Source organism: Pan troglodytes, chromosome 20 (genome assembly GCF_028858775.2).
Source record: "Pan troglodytes isolate AG18354 chromosome 20, NHGRI_mPanTro3-v2.0_pri, whole genome shotgun sequence".
NCBI lineage: Eukaryota > Metazoa > Chordata > Mammalia > Primates > Hominidae > Pan > Pan troglodytes.
The window spans coordinates 7967469-7986055 of NC_072418.2; the positions used below are offsets into that span (position 1 = coordinate 7967469).

General features: G+C 46.9%; 2 protein-coding genes across 8 annotated transcripts in view; one reads left to right on the top strand and one right to left on the bottom strand.

Moving 5' to 3' along the window:
- SAFB2 (scaffold attachment factor B2) overlaps positions 1–1437 on the bottom strand; it is a 35958-nt gene extending 34521 nt beyond the window's left edge. For 2 of the 3 annotated variants that reach the window (XR_010153681.1, XM_054673221.2), the window contains exon 1: positions 984–1381. Coding sequence is in view for 2 of the 3 variants with exons in the window: in XM_054673221.2 (XP_054529196.1) it covers positions 984–1169 (186 nt within the window). In the remaining variant the exon portion in view is untranslated. Of the gene's footprint in view, positions 1–983 lie in introns of all 3 variants that reach the window. The other variant, XM_054673220.2, reaches the window with a different exon arrangement.
- SAFB (scaffold attachment factor B) overlaps positions 1417–18587 on the top strand; it is a 45531-nt gene continuing 28360 nt past the window's right edge. For 4 of the 5 annotated variants that reach the window (XM_016934765.4, XM_016934767.4, XM_016934766.4 and 1 more), the window contains exons 1-2: positions 1420–1848; positions 4859–4943. In XM_016934765.4, coding sequence (XP_016790254.3) covers positions 1660–1848; positions 4859–4943 — 274 coding nt within the window. In that variant the 5' untranslated portion in view covers positions 1420–1659. Of the gene's footprint in view, positions 1849–4858; positions 4944–18587 lie in introns of all 5 variants that reach the window. The other variant, XM_016934768.4, reaches the window with a different exon arrangement.

The window sequence follows — 18587 nt, forward strand, 5'->3', positions numbered from 1 at the left end:
CGGAGGAGGAACCCCGCACAACTTGCGTCTCTCTGGGTCCAAATGACAAAGGAGAGGGAGGCTGTGAGCAGGAGCTCCAGAATTGGGGTCAAGGACCAGTTCCAAAATGGCAACTCAACTCGACACTGCCCAACCTTCGACTTTAAAGTTATATGATGAGACAAATTAGAACAGAGAGGCTGCACTTGGCCCGGCCTCGGTGAAGGGCTGGCCACCGCTGGTGAGGAGGAACAGCAGCCAGCCTGGGGAGATTCAACAGGTCCCTCAGTGCCTGCCACCTGCCGGGTCCAGGACTGGGCACCCACAAGCTCCCTCCCTATGCTCAAGTTGTTTGTTCCAGTTGCGGAAACAGACAATTCCCAACCCCTTAATATTTTGCATTTAGCCCCTGCTTTCAGCGAGGTGCGACACAAACGCAGGATGAGCTGGCAAGGAGGTGGGGCAGCGCATTAGGAAGGGCGCTCAGGAAGGTGATGCCTCAGGCAGACCCAAAATGACAACAAGGGGCCGGCCACGAGAAGATCTGGGGGACCCGGGTGGACAGCTTCGTAAAGGCCAAGGCCCTGGGGCAAGAACAAGCACCGCCCCCTTTCCTGTAAATGCTCTGGAGTCCGCCAGACACCCATTCTCCGGAGGAGGAAACTGAGGCACAGAGAGAAAGGCACCTGCCCAAGGTCACAGAGCCAAGGCTCGATCGGGAGCCCCAGGAGGGGTCCTGGGGCCACCCTGGTAGCGGAGAAGACCGCACGCTGAGCGCGCTTGAGGAGAAAAGGTGGAAAGAGGATAGGAAGGGAGGCACAGAGAGGAGCGGTGACGGGCCAAGGTCACACAGCCGGCCCCCTGGGTGCCCGACACCTCGAGCCGGGGTCGGCCAAGACGCGGGGCGAACCCAGGGCGCCCCGGGTCCGGGAGCCGCGGTGACAGGTGCAGGCGGGGGCGTGCCCGGGCCTCCTGCGCCACCCCCGAGCCCCGCGCCGCCTCACCTTCTTGAGCCGCTCCATCAGGACGCTCTTGTTGCCGCCCGTGTCCAGGTTCCGCTTCTTCAGCTCCGCCCGCAGATCGATCACCCGCAGCTCGCTGAGCCGCCTCGTCCCAGTCTCCGCAACGCCCGGGCCGAGAGAAGCCGTGCCAGGGCCCGAGTCGCCCGACCCGGGCAGAGTCTCCGCCATCGTCGCGTTCCCGTCTTCGCCACCGACTCAGTCGCACACCGCCGGCAGCTATAGCGGCTCTGAACACAAAATGGCGCCGCCTAAGAGGAAAACGCACTCGTTTCCTCCCGCCCCGCTTTGCGGCCGCGCACGCGCACGCGCACCGCCCCCACCAGCGTACTTAGCAGCAAGGACGCTCGCGCGTCCACCAACCGCGGGTTCCCCGGCACAACGCGCAAGCGCTGAATCTGCAGCTCGCATGCGTCCCGGCAGTTCCCGGCGGGAGGCTGACGAGACGCAACGCGTCTGCGCACATCCCCGCGTTGTTCTCACTGCGCATGTGCAGTTGCAACCGGGATACTAGAACCTACGCTTGGTGCGCCTGCGCAGAAGCGAGGCGCGCTGGGGCGACTGGAGCGGTTCACTCGCAGGCGGCGCCATTTTGTGCTAGGAGCCTGATAAAACCGGCCCGGTTCTGTGGAAAGTGGGCGGCGGAGCCAGGGTCCCTGGAATGGCGGAGACTCTGTCAGGCCTAGGTGATTCTGGAGCGGCGGGCGCGGCGGCTCTGAGCTCCGCCTCGTCAGAGACCGGGACGCGGCGCCTCAGCGACCTGCGAGTGATCGATCTGCGGGCGGAGCTGAGGAAACGGAATGTGGACTCGAGCGGCAACAAGAGCGTTTTGATGGAGCGGCTGAAGAAGGTGGATTTGGGGCCCCGAGGGCGGGCACAGGGTGGGTCTGGGGTCCTCTTGGCCGCGACGGTGGCTCGCGGGCCCTGGCTTCCGCCCCCGGCCCCGTTCGCGGCCTCCCCGGACCTGGCGCTCTCGCGTCCCCCGGCTCCTCCGAGGCCCCGGCGAGAGTTCCTTGGCCGGCTGGGCCTGGGTTCAAATCCTAACGCCGCATTGGGGCCGGGAGAACCACAAAAACGGCACGCGTGCAGGAGAAACGGTGACGGGTGACATCGTCCACTGAGAGGAGGGTTCTCCCCTCGTCTCGTCCCCGCCTCCGTACCTGGAGGGGAGACCCTGAAACCCTCATTTCCTAGGCGAGGGGAAGGGACTCGGCCAAGGTCACACGGCCGAGGACGGGCAGCGTCGGGATTTGAACCCAGGCCCTGGGATTCCTGATTCGGCCGCTTGGTTTCCCCAGGGAAGATGCTTTGTGACCCACAGGGGACCGACCAGCCTGAATCGGGGCTGATTCACAAAGGAAACACCCGTAGGACATACTCAAAGGGAAAAATAGAAAAAACACCACCGCAATCCAGTTTTCACGGTTTGCCGGTACTCGCTCGGTGAAGTAACATGGCAGGAAGGAAAAGTGGTGTTGACGGTAGTGATCAGAAATGTGAAATGAGGGGAGACCCGGGGTGGACTTTAAAACCAGCCTCAGAACTGCCCGGGAGGCGGGCAGAGCCTGGGCTCCCCCAGCTCCGTCAGTCTCTCTGGACTTGGGGACCCTGCCAGCTCTCGGTGGCCTGATCTTGGGCATAGGAGACCTTGAACCCCTTCTGAGTCCTCTTTTCTATTCTTTTTTTTTTTCTCCTGTAAGAAGCAAAAAAGCAATAGGACTTTGGTTTGGGGATTAAATAAGGTTGCGTGGAGCAGGCTTGGCGTGCTGCCTGGCGCATGTAAACACTCGGTGTGTGGTTGCCATCACGATTCGCTTTTTCTCTCTGTGCCACCACGAGTCCTCATTTGCAGATCGGGGGCTCTAACGCCTCCCTTGGGGGATTCAAAGGATCCCTAGGAAAAGCAGAGAGGCAAGTAAAGGTTAGCCACCTGCGGTTTCCTTATTCCTGTAGCTTTCTTTCTCTGCCTTTCTTCCACCTGGCTACTCTGGGACCTCTCCCCTATAGTTGCTCCGCCTGGCCGCCCACCCCCCAGCCCCTGCAGGCAGTGGGGCTGGTGACACATCCCACCATCCTGACTCCGGAACTACGGAGATCACAGGGCTTTATTATTAATTGGTGATGAGAAGAAGTAGGGATTTTTTTTTTTTTTTTTTTTTTTTCCTGATGAGAAACCCTGGGCTCAAGGGTGGATAGTTGTCTCGGCCAGAGTCACATGGGCCTTTTAAAAGCTCAAGCTTGTGTTTCTTTTCACTATGGATTCTCTTTACTCAGATAAGGCAGGAAGCCCACTGATCTACATATTTACCCAGAGAAAATGCAGAGAGTGGAGATTGGCGGCTGGTCAGGTGTGGTGCCCCGCCACCAGGGCCTCCCATCAGCTAAGCCAAATTAAGAGGCTTTATCCTTTTTTTCTCCCTGGACGGTCCATAGGCCTGAAAAGCTGCTGTGATCTTCCTGTCAAGCTGGTGACTGAGACTTCCCATCACTCACTGTCATCTCTGAGAGCACAGATTTGTTCCTTCTTCCTTCTCCTTTTCATTTTCTTCAAGATGTGGTCCCAAAACACGAATACCGCCAGCCCGTATCCCTGTCTGCTACTCACCCAAGCCAGTCTGGAGTTCCTGATCTCATTCTCTTCCCGTTTCTGTCATCCTGTTGGTGTCCCTTTCTTGGTTTATTTTTCCAGGAAGGGCAAAAGAGCAAAAAGGGGAAACAGGACACCTGCCTAGGGCATTGCTTCTCTTCTCCTGGTGGTGATTCAGAATTGCCTGTCCCCGGGAAAAGGGTGAGGGACTTGGTGATTGTACTTTTCCTTGATCCCAGGAAAGAACTTCAGTCCCTTTTCTGGCTTCTGAGAGGAGAGATTTTTGTTGCTGCTGGTAAAGATGAGATGTGGAACCCCCAGGCCCTATCTCAATTCAGACTTACCCACCTGGGAAACTTGGAGGCTTCCAAACCTCTGCAGATAAAACATAGTACATGAAATGATGTAAACAAAACTTGTGCTCATGGGACAGGAGAGTAAAGACTGGAAAAGTTATCAGTAAAACTTGACCTGAAGCTAAGTTTCTAGGGATGTCATCGTGATTGACGTGTTCGGTACTGATGGCTTAGTTGATGCCAGGCACTGTGCTGAGGATGGGCATAGTTGAAGTGAATGACAGAGTCCTGGGGTGGGAGGCTGGGCGTGCCAAGAAATTCTTATAATTCAATATCTGATGAGGCACAATCACGTAGTGGTTGAGAATGAGGTACTGGAGTCGGTTGTGAATGTACATGATGGGGATCGGATGAGGTCATGCATGTCGTGACGGGTCTCGTGCGTAACACACAGTAGGATCCCAGTCAGCGAGCATTAGTATTCTGTCCAGACAGTACTGAGTACAGGCACGGCGTGGAGGGAGTCCCTGGAAGGTTAAAGAGTATTTTGTGAGTAAAGTCAGGGGAAATGGAGAGTGTGCCTTTCCCTTTTTGAGTTCTTCTGGGCTTAGGAAGGAGATGAACCAGATAAGCCTACTGTTTGCTGAGTGCTTCCTTTTCATGGCTAGTAGAGTCCTCACAACAGCCTTCCAGGGTAAGTACTATATTATTATTAGCCGCATGTTCCGGAGGAAGAAGCAAAAACTGAGCACCTAAGTAAACCTGCCTGGGACCACCCAGCTAAGAACTGGTGGCGTCAGTCGGTCTCCAGTGTAGAGCAAGATAACAGATGAGTGGATGGGCCACAGGTCCTGGGTGGTGAGGGCGGCAGCAGCTTTTTGATCTTAAAAATACAGTTTCCTTGTCACCTGAGAGCTCTCTGAAAGCAGTGTGTGAGCTGACTTTTTGGATCAACTTTACTTTTCCCTTCTTTTTAGGCAATTGAAGATGAAGGTGGTAATCCTGACGAAATTGAAATTACCTCCGAGGGAAACAAGAAAACATCAAAGAGGTCTAGCAAAGGTATGGAGGATTTCATAAGCAAGTTTCATGTTAAGTGCTTTCTTCAAAACGAATACATTGCTAATGTGCCTCGTTTACTTGTCTGTGTGTTGGACTTGTGAACCACTCTGAACTGGGAGCCTTCAGCGAAGCTTTGCATTTTCTTTCAAGATCTCTCTACTGTGTTTTGTTTTCTTGGTATCTGGGAATTCCAACGGAGGATGGAAGGAGTATTTGTCCTTTATTCATTTTCCTCTGTAGATTGTCAGCGGTCCTTAAATAAGGAGTCTTTCGGGAGTCAGTCACAGTGGCGTGTGCCTGTAATTCCAGGCGACTCGGGGCTGTGGTAGGAGGATCACATGAGCCTGGGAGTTCAAGACCAGCCTGGGCAACATAGCAAAACCCAGCTCCACAAAAAAAATTTTAAAGGCCAGGTGTGGTGGCATGCATCTGTGGTCCCAGCTGCTTGGGAGGCTGAACCGGGAGGATTACTTGACCCCAGGAGGTTGAGATCAGCTTGGGCAACATAGGGAGACCCCCATCTCCACCAAAAAGAAATTAGCCAGGCATGATGGCATGCACCTGTGGTCCCAGCTACTTGGGAGTTTCAGGAGGGGGATCGCTTGAGCCCAGGAGCTCAAGCCTGCAATGACCTAATGATTGCACCGCTGCACTCCAGCCTGGGTGACAGAGCAAGACCCAGTCTCTCTTAAAAAAAGGGGGGGGGGGCGGGGCACAGTGTCTCACCTGTAATCCCAACACTTTGGGAACCCAAGGCAGGAGAATGGTTTCAGTCTAGGAGTTTGAGACCAGCCTGGGCTGCCTCTATCCACCGCCAAAAAAAAAAAGTACCTAGGCATCGAGGCACGCCTGTTTTCCTAGCTACTTGGGAGGCTAAGGCAGGAGGATCATTTGAACCCAGGAGTTCAGGGTTGCACTGAGCTATCATGGCACCACTGAACTCCAACATGGAGTCCAAAAAGTAGGACTGCCTGAGCCTCCTATTGCTTGGACTTGGAGAAAATAACATCCCTTTTAAACAGCACTTGGCCAAAACAGAATTGTCACTTTAACATTTCTTTTAAAAACAGCTTATACAGTAAAAGTCACATTCCACATGACATGACTCTCACCATCTTACCGAAATCTCTCTTGCCCATCCCCCACACCCTGTGCTTTAGTCAGGCCCCAAACACGTGATTTACTCTGCTGGTTCTCTGTGACTTCGCTCCGCCCACCCTTCCCCATCTGTCTGCCTTAGAGACCTAGTTCCTCAAAAGACAACTGATCCATCCCACCAATAGCAACTCGTCTCCTTGGGTCCTCTGTCCTCCCGTGGCATAGTTCCTTACCCCTTGGTTTAATATTTATGTCATCTTGCCTTCTGTCAAGAGCAGATTGATGAGGACTAGGGCTGTGTCTTGTTTATCTTTCTTTCCCCTTCAATGGTTTAACTTGGTAACACTCAACTATTGGCTTAAGAAAGAATCAGCTGAGGCAGGGCGCCGTGGCTCACACCTGTAATCCCAGCACTTTGGGAGGTTGAGGCGGACTGGTCACCTGAGATCAGGAGTTCAAGACCAGCCTGGCCAACATGATGAAACCCCGTCTCTACTAAAAATATAAAAATTAGCCAGGCGTGGTGGCGGGCTCCTGTAATCCCAGCTACTCAGGAGGCTGAGGCAGGAGAATTGCTTGAACCCAGGAGGTGGAGGTTGCACTGAGCCCAGATCGCACCACTGCACTCCAGCCTGGGCGACAGCAAGACTCCATCCCCTTAAAAAAAAGAATCGGCTGAAGCTGGGCTTGTAGACCGAATGTTCTCTTGGTTCATGTAGAGTTTTCCCTATCTGAAATGCTTGGGACCAGAAGGGTTTCGTTTTTTGGATTTTGTGCGGTATTTTCGTACGCATAATGAGATAATCTTGGGATTGGGGCCCAAATCTAAACAAGAAATTTGTTATACACCTGAAGATAATAACATATTTTTTATAATTCTGTGCATGAAACAAAACTTTCACTAATTCCACACATCAGGTGTGGAATTTTCTACTTGTGGCAATATGTCAGTGCTCAGAAGGTTTCAGTTTCACATAGGGTTGCCCAACCTGTAATTGAAGGCCTGGTTCTCAGGGCCCAAAACTAAATGAGATAATAACTAATACTTGGTGGTGAAGTACTGGGTTTAAATATCTGAGAGTCAGGCCCCAGTGTCAGCCACAGTGTTTGGGGTAAGTGCTGGGAGAACAGCAGAGTGAAGTCACTTCTGTGGCTCATGATACATTGCGTGTTTTTGCCTTTACTCAAGTAAACTTCTGCCAAGGCAAAGAGTCCTGGAAAATCAATGGAGAAAGAAATAATAAAAGCAAAAAACAGAGCCTGTGGATCTCCTTTTTTGTTTTCCTTTTTCTTCTGATAAAAGCAAATACTTGTACTACAGGCTTTTGTTGCTGTTTTTGTTTTGTTTTTGAGATGGGTTCTCACTCTGTCACTCAGATGGAGGGTAGTCGCGCAGTCATAGTTCGCTGCAGCCTTGAACTCCTGGCCTCAAGCAGTGCTTTCACCTCAGCCCCACAAAGCGTTTAGATTTCAGTTGTGAGCCACTGCGCCCGGCAGGTTTTAAAATACGTGCATGGGAGTAAAAAGCAGAAGTTGTTCACAGTCGGGACAGCCCACTACGAAAAGTTAGGCATACTTCTCCAGACTGTGTGTGTATGTACAATGTTTAAAAGTAAACTTAGGCCTGGGTTACAGAGCAAGACCCTGTGTCTAGAAAAACAAAAAGTTAAATAAAAGTCAATGAGCTGGGCATGGTGGCACACACCTGTAGTCCCAGCTACTAGGGAGGCCAAGGTAGGAGGATTGCTTAAGCCCAAGAGGTCAAGGCTGTGGTGAGCCATGAGTGTGCTTCTACACTCCAGCTTGGGCACAGAGTGAGAGGGGGAAAAAAGTAAATATATAGGTATGTGCACACACCTGTATGCATATTTTTTTCATTAAAAAAACCTGTGATCTTGCTATACAAAATCTCATTGTTTTTTAACAGGCTAATAATCTTCTGTATGAATAAATACACAATTTAGCCCATCAGTCTTTTTATTACTAGATGTTTGGAGATTTTTATTTCCAATTATCACTCGGTACTTCCAACATTCAGTGTTTGCACGAACCAGAGATAAATACCTTTGTGTGGTCAAAGTAATATAATTTTTGATAACTTAGTGAAAGGAGAATTCTAGACTCCAAGGATATGGCCTTTTATTTTCACATAGCTAGTTTACAAATAGCTGTCCCGGCCAAGTTCAGTGGCTCACGCCTGTAATCCTAGCACTTTGGGAGGCTGAGGTGGGCGGATCAAAAGATCAGCCTGGCCAACATGGCGAAACCCCACGTCTACTAAAAATACAGAAATTTGCCAGGTGTGGTGGTGGGCGCCTGTAATCCAAGCTACTCAGGTGGCTAAGGCAAGAAGATAGCTTGAACCTGGGAGACTGAGGTTGCATTGAGCCAAGATAGTGCCGCTGCACTCCAGCCTTGGCGACAGAGTGAGGCTGTCTCAAAAACAAAAACAAAAACAAAAAGCTGTCCCAGGTTGTACCCTACCAACAATGGGTGAGAGTGCCTATTTCACTAAACTCAACATCAAACTTACCTTGTTTGCCTGTTACCTTGTTGCCTGTTATATAGAAGAAAAGTATTTCATTGTATTTATCTGCATTTTTCTGCAGGTGAGATTTTCGTTTGCATTTCTTCACAGATTATACTCTTCTGATAATTGGACATTTGTGTTGTCTGAATGGCCTTTTCATGCCCTTTGCCGATTTCTGTGCTGGGTTGTTTGTCTTATTGAGTTATAAAGACTCATATAAAATGTTTCTATTGTTTTAATCTGTCATTCAATTTAATCTGATTCGACTTGTGGTATTTTGATCACTAGGCTTCTAGATTTTATGTTACGCTTTAAAAGGACTTCTTTGCTTTTAAATTATTAAAAATATGACTGTAAGGCCAGGTGCGGTGGCACACGTCCGTAATCCCACGGTGCAGGTGGATCACCTGAGGTCAGGAGTTCAACACCAGCCTGGCCAACATGGTGAAACCCTGTCTCTACTAAAAATACAAAAATTATCTGGGTGTGGTGGCGGGCGCCTGTAATCCTAGCTACTTGGGAGGCTGAGGCAGGAAAATCGCTTGAACCCAGGAAGCAGAGGTTGCAGTGAGCCGAGATCACGCCACTGCACTCCAGCCTGGGCGACGAGTGAAGCTTCGTCTCAAAACAAACAAACAAACAAACAAACAAAAAAATATATGTATAACTCTGTTATATATAGAAAGAATAATATTTATGGTTTTATTTTTACATTATACATTTGGAGGTTTAATTAATTTAGAATGTATTTTGCATGTGGTGTGAGGTAGGTAGGGATGAAAACATGAAACATTTAGGCTGGGCGTGGTGGCTCATGCCTGTAATCCCAGCACTTTGGGAGGCTGAGGCGGGCAGATCACCTGAGGTCAGGAGTTCGAGACCAGCCTGGCCAACGTGGTGAAACCCCGTCTACTAAAAATACAAAAATTAGCTGGGCATGGTGGCGGATGCCTGTAATCCCAGCTACTCGGGAGACTGAGGCAGGAGAATCACTTGAGCCTGGGAGGCGGAGGTTGCAGTGAGCTGAGATCATGCTGCTGCACTCCAGCCTGGGCAACAGTGCAAGACTGTGTCTCAAAAAAAAAGAAACATTTGTCATCAGAAAGATCACTTCTGCCCGTCCCAGTGCGTCTCCCCTCCCAGCCCCTGCAAAAATAAAAGTCGCTGTTGTGATTACTTTCACCAGATATTAGTTTTACCCATTCTAGAACTTCATGTAAAATGGAGCCATGCAATACTAGCTCTTTTGTGTCTCATTTGTTGTTTTGTTTTGCTTCTTGTAATCAGTTTTATTCTAGAAATTTACAGTACATTTTGATATCTGATAGGGCAGGTCTATAAGTTTTCTTGAATTATTTTCAACTACTTTATCATTGGGTTTTATCAAGATTTTAACTGAAAATAGAGGGACTGCTGTAATGTGTGAATTCAAAATGCTTTAAAATTCCAGAAAGCATATCTCATGTAATCTCAGTACTCCTCCTATTGCTTGGACTTGGAGAAAATGACATCCCTTTTAAACAGCACTTGGCCAAAACAGAATTGTCACTTTAACATTTTTTTTAAAAACTGCTTATACAGCAAAAGTCACATTCCACATGACGTGACTCTCACCATCTTAGCAGACTCTCGAAATAATTATCAGGGGCTGTGCGAGATGGCTCTCGTCTGTAAGCCCAACAGTTTGGGACACCGAGGCGGAAGGATGACTTGAGCCCAGGAGTTGGAGAGCAGCCTGGGTGACATAGTGAGACCCCATCTCTCCAAAAAATTAGAAAAATTAGTCAGATGTGATGGCGTGCATCTGTAGTCCCAGCTACTCAGGAGACTGAGGTGGGAGGATCACGTCAGTCCAGGAATTTGAGGTTGCAGTGAACCATGATTGGGCTGTGATTGCTCTCCAACCTGGTAACAGGGCAAGACTCTGTCTCGAAAAAATAAAATAATTACCAGGAAACTAAATTTATTTGTAGTGTCATCACAAAGTACAAATTAATAGGATGTTTTATGGTGTTTGAGAATGTTTTGTAACTGGAGATGCAAAGTTGGCCTGTTTGCTTGGTTAAGTATTACCCAATCCTTTGCTGCTGGCTTGTTTTGTTCAGTTTTTGTTCATTTTGGCAATTTCATACTTAAGTTGCAAGAATAACGCAAGGAATTCCCGTATACCCTTTACCCAGAGTCCCCAAATATTGCCATCTGACTACATTTGCCTTGTCCTTTTCTCTCCTTGTATGTATGTTTTTACTAGACAGCATGGTAAGTTGCAAGGCGCATATGCCCCTTTGCCCTACGTACTGCAGTAAAGTAAGGATATTACCTAACTGTAGATGTCCAGATCAGGAAATTAACATTGATACAATACTGCCACCTCGTCTTAGTTCTCATTTAGATTCAGTAGTTTGTTCCAATAATATTCTCTATAACTCAGACAAAAAATGTCCAGAGTCATGCATTGCATCAGGTTGTCATGTTTCCTTAGTTTTCTTTAATCTTGAACACTTACACTTATTTTGTAGTTTATTTTTCTATTTGAATTGTTTTGGGTTCTCCCCGCCCCATAATAAGGATCAAGTTATACGCTTGTCAGAAATACACCAGACATGTTGTATTCCTGTTTTTTGTTTTGTTTTGGTTTGAAACCGGGTCTTGCCCTGTTACCCAGGCCAGAGTGCAATGGTGCAATTGTAGGTCACTGCAACCCTGAATTTCTGTGCTCAAGCGATCCTCCCACCTTGGCCTCCCAAAAGAGTTGGGATTACAGACATGAGCCACCACGCCCAGCCTATATTGTCATCAGAGTATACTATCCAGAGGCACATGCTGTCAGTTTGAGCCATTATTGGCCATGTTAGCTGACTTCAAATGCTATTGGCCAGGTTTCTCCACTGGAAAGTTACTGTCTTCCTTTTCACAGTTACATTTGTGGGGAAGATACTCTGAGACTTTGTAAATATCCTGCTCATCGTCCATTAGTTTCAGCAACCACCAGTTCCTGTCTATTCATTTATTCTGGTAGTTGCCAAATGGTGATTTTTTAATTTTGTTATTGTTTGTTTATTACTTGGTTTACTGACATAAGGAATAGCTTGCCCTTTGCCCTCATTTATCTGTGTGAACTTAGATTATTTTATTCCATAGGTTGAAAGCCTTTATGCTTATTTACTACAATGTGCAAAACGTTCCATTGGGAACCCTGTCAGACAGGCTCCCCTGTCATTTCCACATGTTCATGCCATTCTTGGGATACTTTTTTACCTTCTGGAATGGCAGGGTACGTGAGTCTCATCTTATGCTTTTCCTGCCCTTTCCCCAGAATCAGCCATTTCTTCCAGGTGCCCCGGGCCCTTTTGAGGAGAGCTATTAGAAACCAGGGTCTACAGCCAGGCGCGGTGGCTCACGCCTGTAATCCCAGCACTTTGGGAGGCCGAGGCAGGCGGATCACGAGGTCAGGAGATCGAGACCATCCTGGCTAACACGGTGAAACCCCATCTCTACTAAAAATACAAAAAATTAGGCAGGCGTGGTGGCGGGCGCCTGTAGTCCCAGCTACTCAGGAGGCTGAGGCAGGAGAATGGCGTGAACCCGGGAGGTGGAGCTTGCGGTGAGCCGAGATTGCGCCACTGCACTCCAGCCTGGGCGACAGAGCAAGACTCCGTCTCAAAAAAAAAAGAAAAAAGAAACCAGGGTCTTGGAACTTAGATGTACTTCTGTAACTAGGATGTCAACTCCTGGGCCAGTAGTTGGTTTGTGAGAACTACTGGGCTGATTGTACCTCAGGAAATTAAGTACTGTTAAAGCAATCTGAAGCAAGCCAAAGACAGCTTAAGAAAGGTGACAAAGCCCTCATGAACAGTTTGGCAAACTTGCTAGCTGGTTAAAATTGTTAATCACTTCTCCAGGATTTTTTAGGTGACAGTTATATCATTAGTGAATCAAAGAATTAAGCATGTTGCCAGATTGACATTGAAATGTACATAACATTCTTAAATAGTAAATAGAATTAACAGGAAATTTTCAAGTCCTGCGAAATCACTAATTAGAGAAAAATTTCCTAGATGTGATGACTTTTTAGCAGAGAAAATTTTCCTAGATATGATGACTTTTTATCAGAAAATTGTCACTTTTCTCCAGAGTAACCTAAAAGGAAATTTTATAATGTGTTCCATAATAGTCTAAAAAGAAAATGCACAAGAATAACTAAAATTCTGGGCGGGGGGGAATACAGGGATTTCCTCTAATTTTGATGATAGGATATTGCAAACAACAGAAAGTTTGAGGGTTTGTTCATTTGATGGTGGGGGAAAGCTCTAATCTTATCTCTTCTTGTGTAAAATAGAAATTCCAGCTAGTTTAATACTTTTTATAATATAGTAATAACAAAGACCTGAAGTAAGAATAAAACTGAGAAACAACAAAGAAAGAGAAATTTGGCTACATAAAAGTTTTAACTCTCTGTTAAGAAAGGTATGCAACAGTCTGGGAGAAAATATAATAGCACAGAATAAGGAAGAAACTAATATCCAGAAAGCATTGAATGTTCTTACAAATCAGTAAGGAAAACAGGCAACCCAGTCAACAAGGAGCAGAGACTACGAACAGGCAATTTACAGATCAATGAAAAAGCAGATGTGGCCTAGAGACCAAAAGATTCCCTTGCTGGTAGTTGCAGAATAGCAAATTTTGAAATGACATAAGATTTTTGCCTATCAAACTGGTAAAAATTTACACAGTTCCGCAAGGTGCGGTGACTCAAACCTGTAATCCTAGCACTTTGGGAGGCTGAGGTGGGCGGGTCACTCTAGGTAAAGAGTTTGAGACCAGCCTGGCCAACATGGAGAAACCTCGTCTCCACAAAAAAATACAAAATTAGCCGGGTGTGGTGGCACGTGCTGGTAATCCCAGCTATTCGGGAGGCTGAGGCAGGAGAATCGCTTGAACCCAGGAGGCGGAGGTTCCGGTGAGCCGAGATCACGCCATTGCACTCCAGCCTGGGCAACAAGAGCGAAACTCCATCTCAAAAAAAAATTTTTTTTACACAGTTCGTGTTCTCCCACATTGGCAAGGGTATTGGGGAAGTTGTAGGTGTTGGAGACAATAAATTGCTACAGCCTTTTTGAGAAGGCAGCTAACGTGGGGAACTGCCGTAGCATGGAGTCAAAGATGGAGGTGGATCAATACGCAGTACATAAAAATGTCCAAGGCCTGTTAGTAGTTTCTGTAACTTGTGTCATTGCTCACTAACAATAAGATTTCATCTCATCACAAGCTTATTTCCATATGTATCATATAATGTATGTAGACGCAAGACGATGTCCTGAGGCACCACCAAGCTGGGAACGTTGGTAACCTCTTAAGAGGACAGTAGGGAAAAGGGAAGGTATTATAGCTTTATACTTCCTATACTTAGGAGGATGAATCTTCTGTTACTGCAGTAAAGTTTAATAGGTATATTTGCATAATTAGGGAAGTGTGTTTGTGTAATCAAATCAGAAAGTAATGAACCACCCACATGCAGCCCTGGGTACTATGGGAGCATCCCAGCAGAAGTCCAGGGCAGCAGAGCCAGCAGTGAGATTGGACAGTCTCTGAGGCAGAAGCTTAACAGAAGGCAAGAGATGGAATCCCAGGCAGGGAGCTACGAGCAGGCGATAGAGGCGACGACGGTCATGCCCATAGCTGAGACCACAAACTAGGGTGAAGAGCTGAGGTAGAAGGATTCGAGGGGCACATTGGCCTTGATACTAAAGACAAATCAATGGCTCTTCAGTTTTTGCCAGAGAGTTATACTTTTCCCATTTGCATTCATTTTTTGTTTTTTTAGACGTTTTTCTTCTCTGGAGAATACTGTCTTTCCTCAAGTAGTGATGATTAATAAACATTCCAGTCAGGGATGTGCTTTATACGTTGAAGATTAAACATTTTGAAGATTGCATGTTCTCTTGACATTTCCAGTCACATTTTACCTCGGGGGAGCTTTCCCCTGAGAAGGATTTGGCTGCAGTGTACCTGTACATACTGCTTGGGAGAAAAGTGGTCATAGAAGTGGAAAACCCTGATTCTGTTTGATGAAAATCTAGTACCCCTCCTGAGGAAGAGAGAACACCGTATGGAGGGCAGCAAGTTTCTGATAAGTTAGTAGATTTTTCCTATTATCTGGAATAGGATTGGACAGAAACCAACATACGTATCATAGAATTGTAGCAATTTTATCAAATATAATCATTCTGTGGCAATGCTCTGGTATCTCTTCCCAGCATGTTTACAGAGACCACTGGGTTGAGTTCCAGCTGTTTTTTAGACCTCGAGGCATGTTTTGCCAAAGAAATAATGGTATAAAATGGGGATGGATTTCCCAGCCAACTGACCAAAACATCATGTATTGAATTCTGTTATCAGTTTGATAGTCCCCTATCTTTGTAAATAAGGTAATTCTAAAAATATGAATGAAATTAGAATATTTAAACGTCAATTACAGTACAAATAATTAGGTTTGGAATTTTTGTCTTTGGCTTTTCTTTTTTTCTCCCCCCAGGATGTTACATATTTATCCAGTTACAAGAATAGTTTCCAGTATGGACAAATTAATTGTCTTTTCTTTTTTCTTTGAGACAGGGTCTGACTCTGTCACCCAGGCTGAGTGCAGTGGCACAATCTCAGCTCACCACAACCTCCGCCTCCTGGGTTCAAGTGATTTTCCTGTCTCAGCCTCCCGAGTAGCTGGGATTACAGGTGCCTGACACCACACCTGGCTAATTTTTATATTTTTAGTAGAGACAGGGTCTCACCGTGTTGACCAGGCTGGTCTCAAACTCCTGACCTCAAGTGATCCACCCACCTCGGCCTCCCAAAGTGCTGGGATTATAGGTGTGAGCCACAGTGTCAGACCTTGTTTCCTTAATACTGCTTGAAACAACACTTAGCCTTAAAACAATTGATTTTCGGCCGGGCGTGGTGGCTCACGCCTGTAATCCTAGCACTTCGGGAGGCCAAGGCGGGTGGATCACGAGGTCAGGAGATCGAGACCATCCTGGCTAACACGGTGAAACCCCGTCTCTACTAAAAATACAAAAAATAAGCCGGGCGTGATGGCGGGTGCCTGTAGTCCCAGCTACTCGGGAGGCTGAGGCAGGAGAATGGTGTGAACCCGGGAGGTGGAGCTTGCAGTGAGCCAAGATCGTGCCACTGCTCTCCAGCCTGGGCTACAGAGCCAGACTCCATCTCAAAAAAAAAAAAAAAAATTGATTTTCAGGCTGGATGTGGTGACTCGTGCCTGTAATCCCAGCACTTTGAGAGGCCCAAGCAGGAGACTCACTTGAGAGCCTAGGAGTTCAAGACCAGCCTGGGCAACATAGTGAGGCCCCACTGCTACATAAAATACAAAAATTAGCCGAGCATGGTGGCACGTGCCTGTAGTTCCAGCTACTCGGGAGACTGAGGTGGGAGGATCCCTTGAGGATCCCTTGATGCTGGGAGGCAGAGGCTGCAGTGAGCCAAGACATGCCACTGCACTCCAGCCTTGGTGATGGGGTCAGACCCTGTCTCCAAAAAAAAATAGACTATTCTTCACATTGGGAAAGAGGCCTGGCAGGAAGTAGTTTTCCCAAAGTTGTGTGTTTGATCAGCTTTTCTCCCATGTTCTTCAAAAAGCTGAGCACCGCCTTCTATAAGGAATGCTAGGAAGCTGTGCTGGCAGTAGCTCTAAAACATGAAATGATGCTACATTATGCCTTGCCTTTGAGATGTGGTCTTCCAGAGTCTATTTCATGGATTACATGCATGTGATTTTATTCTTCACATGGAAGACAGTCAAAGAGTTTAATTTGAGCACGCCTATTCCTGACACCAGAAATTTCATTTTTGCCATGCCTAATGCCTTCCATTTTTGCTTCAGTTCTGTTATTTCTGGTATCGTCGTTTACATTTTTCTATTCTCTACTCATTTTATCATTTGTATGAAAAAGCAAATGACTATATAAATACTGCTGTTTGGATGAAGGTGCCAGCATGCCTGCCCTTGTGAACTGTGGCAAATGTTATAAATCATCAATTAGTAAGAAAAATTGGGAAGTTGCACAAGGGGAGTTGGGGAAATGACTTCCCTGTTCTTAGCATTGTTGGCTGACAGGAGAAGTATGAACCTAAGAAGGTATGCAGCCTCTTGATGTTTTTCACATTTTTTAAAATTACTAAACTCTTTTTATTTTATTTATTTTGAGATGGAGTCTGTCTCTGTCACCCACACCAGAGTGCAGTGGCTCAGTCTCATCTCACTGCAACCTCTGCCTCCTGGGTTCAAGCGATTCCCCTGCGTCAACCCCCCCACCGAGCAGCTGGGATTACAGGCACCTGCCACCATGTCCTTCTAATTTTTGTATTTTTAGTAGAGCTGGGGTTTCACCATGTTGACCAGGCTGGTCTCAAACTCCTAACCTCAGGTGACCCGCCCACCTCGACCTCCCAAAGTGCTGAGATTACAGGTGTGAGCCACCACGCCCAGCCTAAAATTACTAAACTCTTGAAGGAAAACCTGGAGTTAAGCCATACCTTCCAATCGTTTTTTAGTTTCTTTTTTTTTTTATACTTAATCTTAGTCTTTTTTTTTTTTTTTTAAAGACAGTCTGTCTTGCTCTGTCACCCAGGCTGGAGTGCAGTAGTGTGTTCTCGCCTCATTGCAATCTCCACTTCCCGGGTTCAAGCGATTCTCCTGCCTCATCCTCCCCAAGCTGGGATTACAGGCGCCTGCCACCACGCCTGGCTAATTTTTTTGTATTTTTAGTAGAGACGCGGTTTTGCCATGTTGGCCAGGCTGTTCTCAAACTCTTCTCTTGACCTCAGATGATCCACCTGCCTTGGCCTCCCAAAGTGGTGGGATTATAGGCATGAGCCACCACACCCGGCAAGTATTTTCTATTTAGAAAAACATGGTAATGCCACATATCTAAAACTGGAACAAAAATAACAGATCAGTGGAAGAGAATGGAAACAAGTAATCCCAGACATAAATACAAATATAATATTGAGGAAGCCAACAATTCAAATTGGTCAGGGGCAAGTACTGTGTAGTCAGTGGTGCTGGGAAATCAGTTTCCAAATGGGACAACTATTGGGAAAATAGTCTCACTCAACATGAAACTGAGAGAATAAATGTTTAAAACTTCAAAAGAACTAAATACAGGTGTATATTATTTAGCCTTCAGTATGGAGGAGGACATCCAAGCATGAAGGTATAAACCACTTACATTTTAAAAACAATTAATAGCTTGGCCACATAAGAGTGAAATGGGCCAGGGCGCGGTGGCTCATGTCTGTAATCCCAGCACTTCGGGAGGCTGAGGCAGATGGATCACCTGAGGTCAGGAGTTTGAGACCAGCCTGGCCAACATGGTGAAACCCCATCTCTACTAAAAATACAAAAATTAACTGGGTGTAGTGGCAGGCGCCTGTAATCCCAGCTACTCAGGCGGCTGAGGCAGGAGAATCACTTGAACCCAGGAGGCAGAGGTTGCAGTGAGCCTGAGATCAGGCCACTGCACTCCAGCCTGGGTGACAGAGCAAGACTCCATCCCAAAAAAAAAAACAAAACAGTGAAGTGTACTCAAAACCTGTAAACAAAATTTAAAAACTGGTAAAGAACTGGGAAAATATGTTTTGTACATATGATATATAAACTTCAAATGATGGGGGATGGAGCCGAAGTGTTTTGTTTGTTTGTTTGTTTTGTTTTGTTTTGTTTTTGAGATGGAGTTTTGCTTTTGTTGCCCAGGCTGGAGTGCAACGGCAGGATCTCGGCTCACCGCAACCACCACCCCCTGGGTTCAAGCGATTCTCCTGCCTCAGCCTCCCAAGTAGCTGGGATTACAGTCATGCCCCACCACACCTGGCTAATTTTGTTTTTTGTTTTTTTGTTTTTTTGTTTTTTTTAGTAGAGACAGGGTTTCTCCATGTCAGTCAGGCTAGTCCTGAAATCCTGACCTCAGGTGATCCGCCTGCCTCGGCCTCCCAAGTGCTGGGAT